Genomic DNA, 10,081 nt, shown 5'->3' on the forward strand with positions numbered 1-10,081 from the left:
TTCAGAGTGATGGATAGCCCTGGGTGTCCTGTAACAGGTGGTGGTTCAGAGTGATGGAGAGCCCTGGGTGTCCTGTAACAGGTGGTGGTTCAGAGTGATGGAGAGCCCTGGGTGTCCTGTAACAGGTGGTGGGGAGGATAATCCAGGTAAAGTCTTTAATGCATGGAATGGAGGAACTGGAAGGGCAAGGGAGGGGCAGAAGCCAATGGGGGCGGAGTAATGGCGTGCACAACAGGGAGGGCTAATTGTGGCCCCCTAATCCTTCCCTGGCCCCCACCTCCTCCTCCTGAGGGAGAGCTGCTGAGGGAGGCCAAGCAGGAGATGACTCCAACCGGCTCTGGACGCTTCAAACGGACGTAAAGGGGACCAAGGATCTATCTGTAGGCCTATTTACAGAGTACCTGCCTGGACAACACTGTGTTCACCTCTGAAGATTCACCATAGAATGAGGATTTGTCTCTTACCTTTCCTCTTTCCTGCCTTCTGAAGCACATCATTCAACATGGGAGAAGTTCAAAAGGTAATCCCACTTGCTACCTTCTGCTGATCTTTGAGTTTGATGGGAATGCACATCTTGATGAGTCCTAAAGCTTGTTTCAGGGACAGATTGTTTTCCCTTTTCAATAAGAAGCTAACTGATGAGTTGACACTCAACTAATAAACTACATAGTAGTCCCTTACAAGCTTCCTAATTGCTTTCTGTGTCTGTTTGTAATATCCTGTTCTATCTCGTTTCTCTCAGGGGTTCTTTTCGGTCCTACAGAAATTAAAGGGAACCACAGAACAGGAACTTCGGATAGTCCTCCTGGGTCTAGACAACGCTGGCAAGACAACACTGCTAAAACAGCTATCATCCGAGGATGTCAACACCATTACTCCCACACAGGTCAGATCCGATCCTGACCTGCTCTAAACTTACATAAGCAGGCCATGTAGTTTTGTAATGACAACCCTGTGACACTTCCTTCCTCAGGTTGTTGCCCAAGGCTTCCACGTGATGGCACTTACTCAATGGAAGCATTTCTTTACCTGCTGATTCAAAATCTGATCTCTGATCATATCAATGTCTTAGATGACTCTACCAGGGTCAGGTCACTCCAGGTCAAACGCTAGGGGGTTCTGGAAGTAGTATCCTCCAATGTGGACTTTAACACATCGAATAAGACGGTCATGTGTCTCTAAAACACCACAGTAGTGATGCTTGACTTGTTCTTCTTTATACCATGTTATCTGGTAGCAAAGCATCACAGCCGGTTGGTTTGTGCAGTCCCTCTGTCGCAGAAAATAGCACATTGACAATGATACATTTAGCTAGACTAAGAATAGATGCTGAGACTTTAATCCGGGGGTTGAAGATTACTTAACCATAAAGTCAGAGAGGGTGCGACACACATCTTGTAAGGTCCAGGTAAGAAATCGAGGGTCAAGGTTTATGTCATTGTACCTGTCTATCTGGTCATGTCAGGATTTGTTTCTAATAAAATAACATTATAAATAAATGCTAATTTAGAGCCACTAGTAACAGATTAAGGCTGTGTTCTGCTAAACTGTGTTACCTCAATGAATTCTGCTTCTCCATTGATCCAAAAGGGCTTCAACATTAAGAGTCTCACATCTCACGGAATGAAACTGAATGTGTGGGACATCGGAGGACAGAGGAAGATCCGGCCCTTCTGGAAGAAATATCTGGAAAACACAGATTTGTTGGTGTGTAAATTATGTTTGCCCTTTTCTCATTTCATTTTGTCATATTATATCTATAATCTGTTTCAGAGAGTAAAATAGATTCCATTTACTACAGTTTAGATTTATACTACATCCTGTTCTATTGGTTGAGGAAAAAACTGGCCATTAGTTTACTTCAGAATCTTCAATCTCAATAAAAGCTAGAAACCGAATAGAGAATCGATCTTATTAGTGTTACAAGATGATAAATGTCCCCCTTTGATTCAATATTTATTTTTTCTCTTTCCTCCAGATATATGTCATAGACAGTACAGACAAGAAGCGGTTTGAAGAAACAGGACTGGTGAGGCCAACTGAAATAGCTGTTATACTCTGTTCCAAGTGTTGTCTTGTAAAACGTTAACATTAACAGTAAGCTTAGCATATTAACAGTGGACATGCAAACCTTTAAGTGCTGACAACACAGAGATGTAGTCCCCAAGACTCTGTTAGTCTCTGAGTTAGATAACACTGCTGGTCCTTTGATCCCTCAGGAGCTATCAGAGCTGATTGATGAGGAGAACCTGAAGGGGGTTCCGGTGCTCATCTTTGCCAACAAGCAGGACCTGGCCACGGCCTCGCCCGCCAGCGAGATCGCAGAGGGCCTGAACCTGCACACATACCGCGACCGGGCGTGGCAGATCCAGGCCTGCTCAGCTGTCTCTGGAGAGGGTGTACAGGTAGGCCACAACATCTCTCTCAAAATAGGACAAATCATACCAGTTTTATGAAGTTAGATGGACACCATATCACAATATAAAATAACAACAGTACTGTACCATCCTCTAGGATTTACAAGACAGATATTAAAGGCATCATCCAGTGTCAGTTCAGTGGGTGTTCATGTTCTATTCCTCTCCATGTGGTACAACCTGTCTGCACTGCAGAAAATATCCTCTTCTCACGCTGTTCATGTAGTAAAATAATTGAGAGCCCACAGGGGAATCAGAAGTTATTCTCTGCTGGCAACCATGTCATTAGCAGGATCTTTTCAGAACATAGTAGGATTAGTAGGATCTTTTCCTAATCTTTTCAGATCGTTTCACATACTGTGTAGCAGATTCTGTCATTACAGTTTCCAGTAGGGTTGTCAGGGCAACATCTCAGTAGGGGGGAAATTAAGAGCGAAAACCAACTAGTGGGGGGCCGACAAATGTTTTGCCTCATTGTCATGACACAACACAGATGCCGTGTAAAGCTCCAGATTATGGTCTGCCCCTGAGGTCAGGAGGTCAGGCCTGATGTCCTGTTACATACGTAACACAGTACTGTATGCATTTACAACCGGTGTACGCTTTGATTGCTTTGTAATTTTTGTAGCTTGGAATAGTTAATGTGTATATGTGATGTATTTGTTCTCACAGGACGGCATGAACTGGATTTCCAACAACATTGTGAATAAGAAGAAAGATGACTAGCCCCTGAATATCCAACTTTTAAACACACTTTTGAATTTCTCACGACACCTCTGTACATACAGTACCATTCAAAAGTTTGGACACACCTACTCATTCAAGGATTTTTCTTTATTTTTACTATTTTCTACATTGTAGAATAATAGTGAAGACATCAAAACTAGGAAATAACACATATGGAATCATGTAGTAACCAAAAAAGTGTTAAACAAATCAAAATATATTTGAGATGTGAACTTCTTAAAAGTAGCCACCCTTTGCCTTGATGACAGCTTTGCACACTCTTGGCATTCTCTCAACCAGCTTCATGAGGTAGTCACCTGGAATGCATTTCAATTAACAGGTGTGCCTTGTCAAAAGTTAATTTGTGGAATTTCTTTCCTGCTTAATGCGTTTGAGCCAATCAGTTGTGTTGGGACAAGGTAGGGAGAAGATAGCCCTATTAGGTAAAAGACCAAGTCCATATTATGGTAAGAACAGCTCAAATAAGTAAAGAGAAACGACAGTCTATCATTACTTTAAGACATGAAGGTCAGTCAATCCAGAAAAAATTCAAGAACTTCGAAAGTTTCTTCAAGTGCAGTCGCAAAAACCATCAAGGGCTATGATGAAACTGGCTCTCATGAGGACCGCCACAAGAAAGGAAGACCCAGAGTTAGCTCTGCTGCAGAGGATAAATTAATTAGATTTAACTGCACCTCAGATTGCAGCCCAAATAAATGCTTCACAGAGTTCAAGTAACAGACACATCTCAACATCAACTGTTCAGGGGAGATTGTGTGAATCAGGCCTTAATGGTTTGTTTATCACTTTTTTGGTTACTACATGATTCCATATGTGTTATTTCATAGTTTTGGTGTCTTCACTATTATTGTACAATGTAGAAAATAGTCAAAATAAAGTAAAACCCTTGAATGAGTAGGTGTGTCCAAACTTTTGACTGGTACTGTATGTTGATACCCAATGCAATGGTGACAGGTTTTATAGATGAAGCCTTCTCTCTGAAGATGTCCCAAAACATTTGAGAGGTTGCTGGCTTCTCAAATCCAGCCACAAGAAAATGGATGGAAGGATGGGTTCACATCAGAGACCATCAACAAGAGAAAAATCACAACTCCCATTAAGGGTTATTGCCGCTGCTCTGGAATGATACTTTCTTTGATTTAGTCTATGGAAGAAAAAACTATCCTGGAAGAGCACAAGTAAAAACAAAGGTCAGAGCATTTAATGGGCAAATAGCCAAACAATGTTTTGAATAGAATATCTCTCTTTAGTTTAAGGCATCATTCATACAGTCACAAAAAAGGTAGATTGTGTAGTTTGTGTGGTTTCACTGTTTGTATAAAAATAAAAAATAAAAATAAATTTAAAAAACTATATTGTGTGAATTGAGACTGTGCTATCAAATAAATATTGAATTGGAAGAATCTCCTCATACTTGGTTTGTACCATCAACATAGACAAGCACCATTCCATCCTCTGTCACCGGTTGCCTTGTTGTCTTGCCTTGTTGTCAGACAGTAAGTCAGTGCTGCCCCACAGTGGGCACTGTCATCATTACACTTGAGGCAGGAATGGTAAACACACAAAAAAACCTATTTGGTCTGTGTCAAATTCATTGTAAGTTCCTAAAGACTATTCCGTCAAATGTAGGTCACACACACAATGAGGGCTCAGTGAACAACTGAAAGAGTAGTATCCGTGTCTCTATAGATTCTACTGACCTTGAAGCCAGTTCCACTGCTTTTTTTTCATTATTCCCTCTTAACAGGGACTGATTTAGACCTGGGACAGCAGTTAGGTGAAATTAATTATTAGGAACAGAAAACCAGCAGTACTCTGGACCTCGTAGGGTAAGATTTGAATACCCCTAGACTATGGTGTCGACTCAGGTTCTGTGTCAGCTGGATCATGTTTTTATTATCAGGGATAATGTGAGGAGCACACTCTGACCAGTGACCACCACTCACTAAAATATCCTGTGATCTAAGGTGGGTGGTACAACCACCGTCAGAACCCAGTCTTCCACCAGCAAAGGAAGCTCTGCCTTGAATAAAGAGACATTAGCAATTAGAAAACAGTTTCTTATAGCATCATTCAGGAGTGAGTTAGCTGATATCTGGAGGTAGTTCTGGAATTCCAATAGCAGGTAAGACATTATGATGCCACGAGGATTTGTTCTGTCAGTTAGTCTCATGTTATTACTGTTTAACTCCTGTACAACTAATGTTCTATATACATTGTTCCCTACGTGACATTAGACAGAATGGCTTGGCTGTGACCAGTCTACTTGCCATATCTCTCTGGATGTTTACTTGTTGCTATACTGGATTGTTATGTAGTAACAAGATTATAACATAAGAACAACACATGCTTACAGAGACTGTTTCTGCCTGCCATACTCTCTGATGGCAGGGTGTAATCCCCTAACTCTCTGATGGCAGGGTGTAATCATACTAGTCTTTGATGGCAGGGTGTAATCCCCTAACTCTCTGATGGCAGGGTGTAATCATACTAGTCTTTGATGGCAGGGTGTAATCCCCTAACTCTCTGATGGCAGGGTGTAATCATACTAGTCTTTGATGGCAGGGTGTAATCCCCTAACTCTCTGATGGCAGGGTGTAATCATACTAGTCTCTGATGGCAGGGTGTAATCATACTAGTCTCTGATGGCAGGGTGCAATCATACTAGCCTCTGATGGCAGGGTGTAATCCCAATATTCTCTGATGGCAGGGTGTAATCCCAATATTCTCTGATGGCAGGGTGTAATCCCACTATTATCTGATGGCAGGGTGTAATCCCACTACTCTCTGATGGCAGGGTGTAATCCCACTACTCTCTGATGGCAGGGTGTAATCATACTAGTCTTTGATGGCAGGGTGTAATCCCCTAACTCTCTGATGGCAGGGTGTAATCATACTAGTCTCTGATGGCAGGGTGTAATCATACTAGTCTCTGATGGCAGGGTGCAATCATACTAGCCTCTGATGGCAGGGTGTAATCCCAATATTCTCTGATGGCAGGGTGTAATCCCACTACTCTCTGATGGCAGGGTGTAATCCCAATATTCTCTGATGGCAGGGTGTAATCCCAATATTCTCTGATGGCAGGGTGTAATCCCACTATTATCTGATGGCAGGGTGTAATCCCACTACTCTCTGATGGCAGGGTGTAATCCCACTACTCTCTGATGGCAGGGTGTAATCATACTAGTCTTTGATGGCAGGGTGTAATCCCCTAACTCTCTGATGGCAGGGTGTAATCATACTAGTCTCTGATGGCAGGGTGTAATCATACTAGTCTCTGATGGCAGGGTGTAATCATACTAGTCTCTGATGGCAGGGTACAATCATACTAGCCTCTGATGGCAGGGTGTAATCCCAATATTATCTGATGGCAGGGTGTAATCCCACTATTCTCTGATGGCAGGGTGTAATCCCACTACTCTCTGATGGCAGGGTGTAATCATAATAGTATCTGATGGCAGGGTGCAATCATACTAGTCTCTGATGGCAGGGTGTAATCATACTAGTCTCTGATGGCAGGGTGTAATCATACTAGTCTCTGATGGCAGGGTGTAATCCCACTAGTCTCTGATGGCAGGGTGTAATCATACTAGTCTCTGATGGCAGGGTGTAATCATACTGGTCTCTGACGGCAGGGTGTAATCATACTGGTCTCTGATGCAGGGTGTAATCCCACTGGTATCTGATGGCAGGGTGTAATCATACTAGTCTCTGATGGCAGGGTGTAATCATACTGGTCTCTGACGGCAGGGTGTAATCATACTGGTCTCTGATGCAGGGTGTAATCCCACTGGTATCTGATGGCAAGGTGTAATCATACTGGTATCTGATGCAGGGTGTAATCCCACTAGTCTCTGATGGCAGGGTGTAATCATACTGGTATCTGATGCAGGGTGTAATCATACTAGTCTCTGATGGCAGGGTGTAATCATACTAGTCTCTGACGGCAGGGTGTAATCATACTGGTCTCTGGTGCAGGGTGTAATCCCACTAGTCTCTGATGGCAGGGTGTAATCATACTGGTATCTGATGGCAGGGTGTAATCATACTGGTCTCTGATGGCAGGGTGTAATCATACTGGTCTCTGATGGCAGGGTGTAATCTTATTGACAGGGACGATGCAGGCACCAGACTGTGACCTGGCCAAGCAGAGGAAACAGCTGGTCCAGGAACTGTGCATGGAGACACAAGGAGGTATGGCAACCACCACAGTCCACCGAGGGAGTCACGACTCACCACGGGCTATTGAAAAAGAAAGCCACATTGCATTGCATTTCATTGGAGAATTCCATTATCTTTGGGTTCCCTTTCAAATCCTATTTGATCCAGAAAAGTTAATATATTCTAGCTCAACAGGGCAAACAGCATTCCCTCTGAGCTCAACTGTGAGGGTCGTGAATGATCAGGGAGTGAGGGGAGTGAAGGGAGCGAGGACCAAGTAATGTATATCACTCCAGGGGAGGAATATAATTATGCCGAGGCGAGGGGTGACTCATAGCAGCAGGATGGGGCAGAACCATGAATCCCACATACATGACCTCATAACAAGAACAGCATGCCCCAGACTCCTCCATGTGTCAGGTTTAATGATTACACATGTCCAGCAATCAAACACCTTCCTGAAGTAACCATCCTCATTCAGGGTCTGAGAGTAGAACTCAATGTGCCAGAATAAGATACTGTTACAAACAGTGAGAGGTTAGAGCCGGTTAGCCATATTATATTGAACACAGAAGACATGGTTTTGCTTGCAAGGTAAAGAGGCCACTACAATCAAGTCAAAAGACTCTGTGGAGGATATTAATACTTTCGTCTGTGTTTATCTCTCTACGTATTTGATTGTTCATGTGTCAACACTATCTACATGTATCATGTATCCGTCTCTGTGTTGCTAACACCTCAGAGCACTTTGACCTGGGGAAGAAGATCAGCGTTCCTCAGGATTTGATGATGGAAGAGCTTAACCTGCTGTCTAACAGAGGTTCCAGAATGTACCAGGAGAGGCAGAAGAGGGTGGAGAGGTTCACCTTGGAGAACGTAGCACCAGACACTCACAGGTTGGGGCCCCTCAACCCCCAGCAGCCAGACCATAGTAGTACACATAACCAGGGAGCCTCACAAGGAGGGAAGAAGAATTACCACACAGAGGTCTATTTTGGACAACCAGGGAGAAACAGCCTAGTGAGATCCCTGAAGAACACAATAGCCAGTAAGGGAAACCCCAGTGTCCTGGCCCCAGGTAACTGAGTGTGAGAGAGTGTCTGTCTGTCTGTCTGTGTGATGGAAGGGGACAGGGTATTACCCCTAAAATAACAATCCACCTCACCCCTCCCTCAAAGGTTACTCTGGGCCTCTGAAAGAAGTCCCTCATGAGAGGTTCAACGTCACTGTGATCCCCAAGTCCTACTGCTCCCCATGGCTGGTTCAAGACCAGCACGGTGACAGTGACAAGCTGCTGACTGCCATCTCTGCCCATCTACCTGAGCTGCCACAGAAACTCACCCCAGCCAACTACAGGTGCTTCAACAGGTGACCCCACGCTACTGGCTCTATAGGCTGCCCTTGATCACTCCCTACACTCCCACACAGCTTGTGGTTGACTAATCAAGGTGTGTGTTTTTGAGAAATACTTAAGCATCAACCTTTCAGTCCAGTCAACGAAAATTCTAGGCCTCTGGTTTCCTCCTTGGCTGGCTTCTGAAACCTCTTTATAAAAGGCTGCTGTCTGCTTGTGAAACCAGAATCTGGCACTGGCTCACACCAGACTGGACCACTGAGTCGTGTCTATTTTAAAACACAGCGTCTGTAAGCTGATGCCCACACAACTCTAGAAAATACTCAAGACAGATTTATATCAAGATACAAGGGGGAATCTGTCTGCATCATTCAACTTTTTGAGATAATCTACTCACACCATGCTACCATGACCCACCCACCCACTAGAGGCTTTTTGATCAGAGAGAAGCCATATTATTTAATCTGTGGTTATACTTTCGAACTGCAGATCCTGACACACCTTTATTTCTCTAGGGCCCCAATGCCATTTGGGGGGACAGCAGGTAGTGTGAGGATGTTCCCCCTGCCTGGTTTTGAGCTCCTGCAGGCCCATACTGAACCTAGTCGGACCTGGGAGAGCATGTGTGACCGGCCCAACTTCAACCGCACCCCAAGAGGTTGGGCTGCCCACTACACTGCTGAAATGGAGACTTCAGACCTCTGAGACCATGGCTGTGATCGAGAGCATCAGGTGTAACTTGTGACTGACTGATCTACAAATAATATTGAGTAGTTATTTATGATGCAAGGTGATTTGTTGATCAGTCTCGACTCTCCTGTAAAGTCGGCTTCAATGGCGAAAGCGCCCCTTGACAGCTTTAGATGATGACACAGATGACCTCTTTACACTCTTAGAGACATGAACGGCAAGTCCAACTAGTGGATACTAATGTGTATCCAGCAATTTTCTTGCATGTAATTACAGCTAATTATATCAACAATATCTTCAACCAGGTCATTCTTTATCAAGGCCACAACTTGTTAAATTACGCTAATAAATAAAAAAACATTAAAACGTTTTAAAAGAAAGAAGGATAATATGTTTAATGAAGCAAAAATGTGAACGATACACTTTTCACAGTTATAATAAAACAAAGACCTTAACAATTCTATGGAGTCATGGACACCTTTATCAATCTTTAGATAATAGTGCCACCACATGGAAGGAAAATGGTCTTCATGACTGGAAGTTCTGAAGACTGTTAACGTCTGACAATTCTGCACAAAATGCATTACAGAAAAATATTGTAGAAATAGAAGTTCAAATAGTGACATTCTCTTGTATAAGAAAGGTTCAGTACAATATGCTCATCTTGCAAACGTAACCCTCCCCCTTTTCAAATCTACAAACCAGAGTT

The 10,081-nt window shown here is 43.4% G+C and overlaps 2 protein-coding genes across 4 annotated transcripts; both read left to right on the forward strand.

The window, feature by feature from the left end:
• The first annotated feature begins 280 nt into the window (after positions 1–280).
• Positions 281–3,265, forward strand: LOC121541262 (ADP-ribosylation factor-like protein 3). 2 transcript variants are annotated; one of them, XM_041850245.2, is made up of 6 exons: positions 281–520; positions 743–886; positions 1,591–1,707; positions 1,979–2,029; positions 2,220–2,405; positions 3,090–3,265. In XM_041850245.2, exons 1-6 carry the CDS (start codon positions 503–505, stop codon positions 3,141–3,143), a joined length of 570 nt encoding a protein of 189 aa, XP_041706179.1. In that variant the 5' UTR covers positions 281–502; the 3' UTR covers positions 3,144–3,265. The 2 variants fall into 2 exon arrangements, with proteins under 2 accessions (XP_041706179.1, XP_041706180.1); XM_041850246.2 differs by lacking the exons at positions 281–520; positions 743–886 and adding an exon at positions 1,360–1,408.
• Positions 3,266–5,121: 1,856 nt separating this feature from the next.
• On the forward strand, positions 5,122–9,833 carry LOC121541968 (myozenin-2-like). Of its 2 annotated transcripts, none has more exons than XM_045216739.1 (5): positions 5,122–5,289; positions 7,281–7,361; positions 8,071–8,406; positions 8,507–8,684; positions 9,198–9,833. In XM_045216739.1, the coding sequence occupies exons 2-5, from the start codon at positions 7,286–7,288 to the stop codon at positions 9,385–9,387; spliced, it is 780 nt and encodes a 259-aa protein (XP_045072674.1). In that variant the 5' UTR covers positions 5,122–5,289; positions 7,281–7,285; the 3' UTR covers positions 9,388–9,833. The 2 variants fall into 2 exon arrangements, with proteins under 2 accessions (XP_045072674.1, XP_045072673.1); XM_045216738.1 differs by having other exon boundaries at positions 5,124–5,289; positions 8,507–8,696.
• The last annotated feature ends 248 nt before the right edge of the window (positions 9,834–10,081 follow it).

This window comes from Coregonus clupeaformis, unplaced genomic scaffold (genome assembly GCF_020615455.1).
Source record: "Coregonus clupeaformis isolate EN_2021a unplaced genomic scaffold, ASM2061545v1 scaf0785, whole genome shotgun sequence".
Taxonomy (NCBI): domain Eukaryota; kingdom Metazoa; phylum Chordata; class Actinopteri; order Salmoniformes; family Salmonidae; genus Coregonus; species Coregonus clupeaformis.

Bases quoted from the DNA above. Each gene is read 5' to 3' on its own strand.
- LOC121541262 (XM_041850245.2), top strand. The intron at 1,708-1,978 runs GTGTGTAAATTA...TCTTTCCTCCAG, and splicing joins TGGAAAACACAGATTTGTTG to ATATATGTCATAGACAGTAC. The intron at 2,030-2,219 runs GTGAGGCCAACT...TTGATCCCTCAG, and splicing joins GGTTTGAAGAAACAGGACTG to GAGCTATCAGAGCTGATTGA.
- LOC121541968 (XM_045216738.1), top strand. From the start codon at position 7,286: ATGCAGGCACCAGACTGTGACCTGGCCAAGCAGAGGAAACAGCTGGTC. The intron at 7,362-8,070 runs GTATGGCAACCA...CTAACACCTCAG, and splicing joins GTGCATGGAGACACAAGGAG to AGCACTTTGACCTGGGGAAG. The intron at 8,697-9,197 runs GTGACCCCACGC...TTATTTCTCTAG, and splicing joins AACTACAGGTGCTTCAACAG to GGCCCCAATGCCATTTGGGG.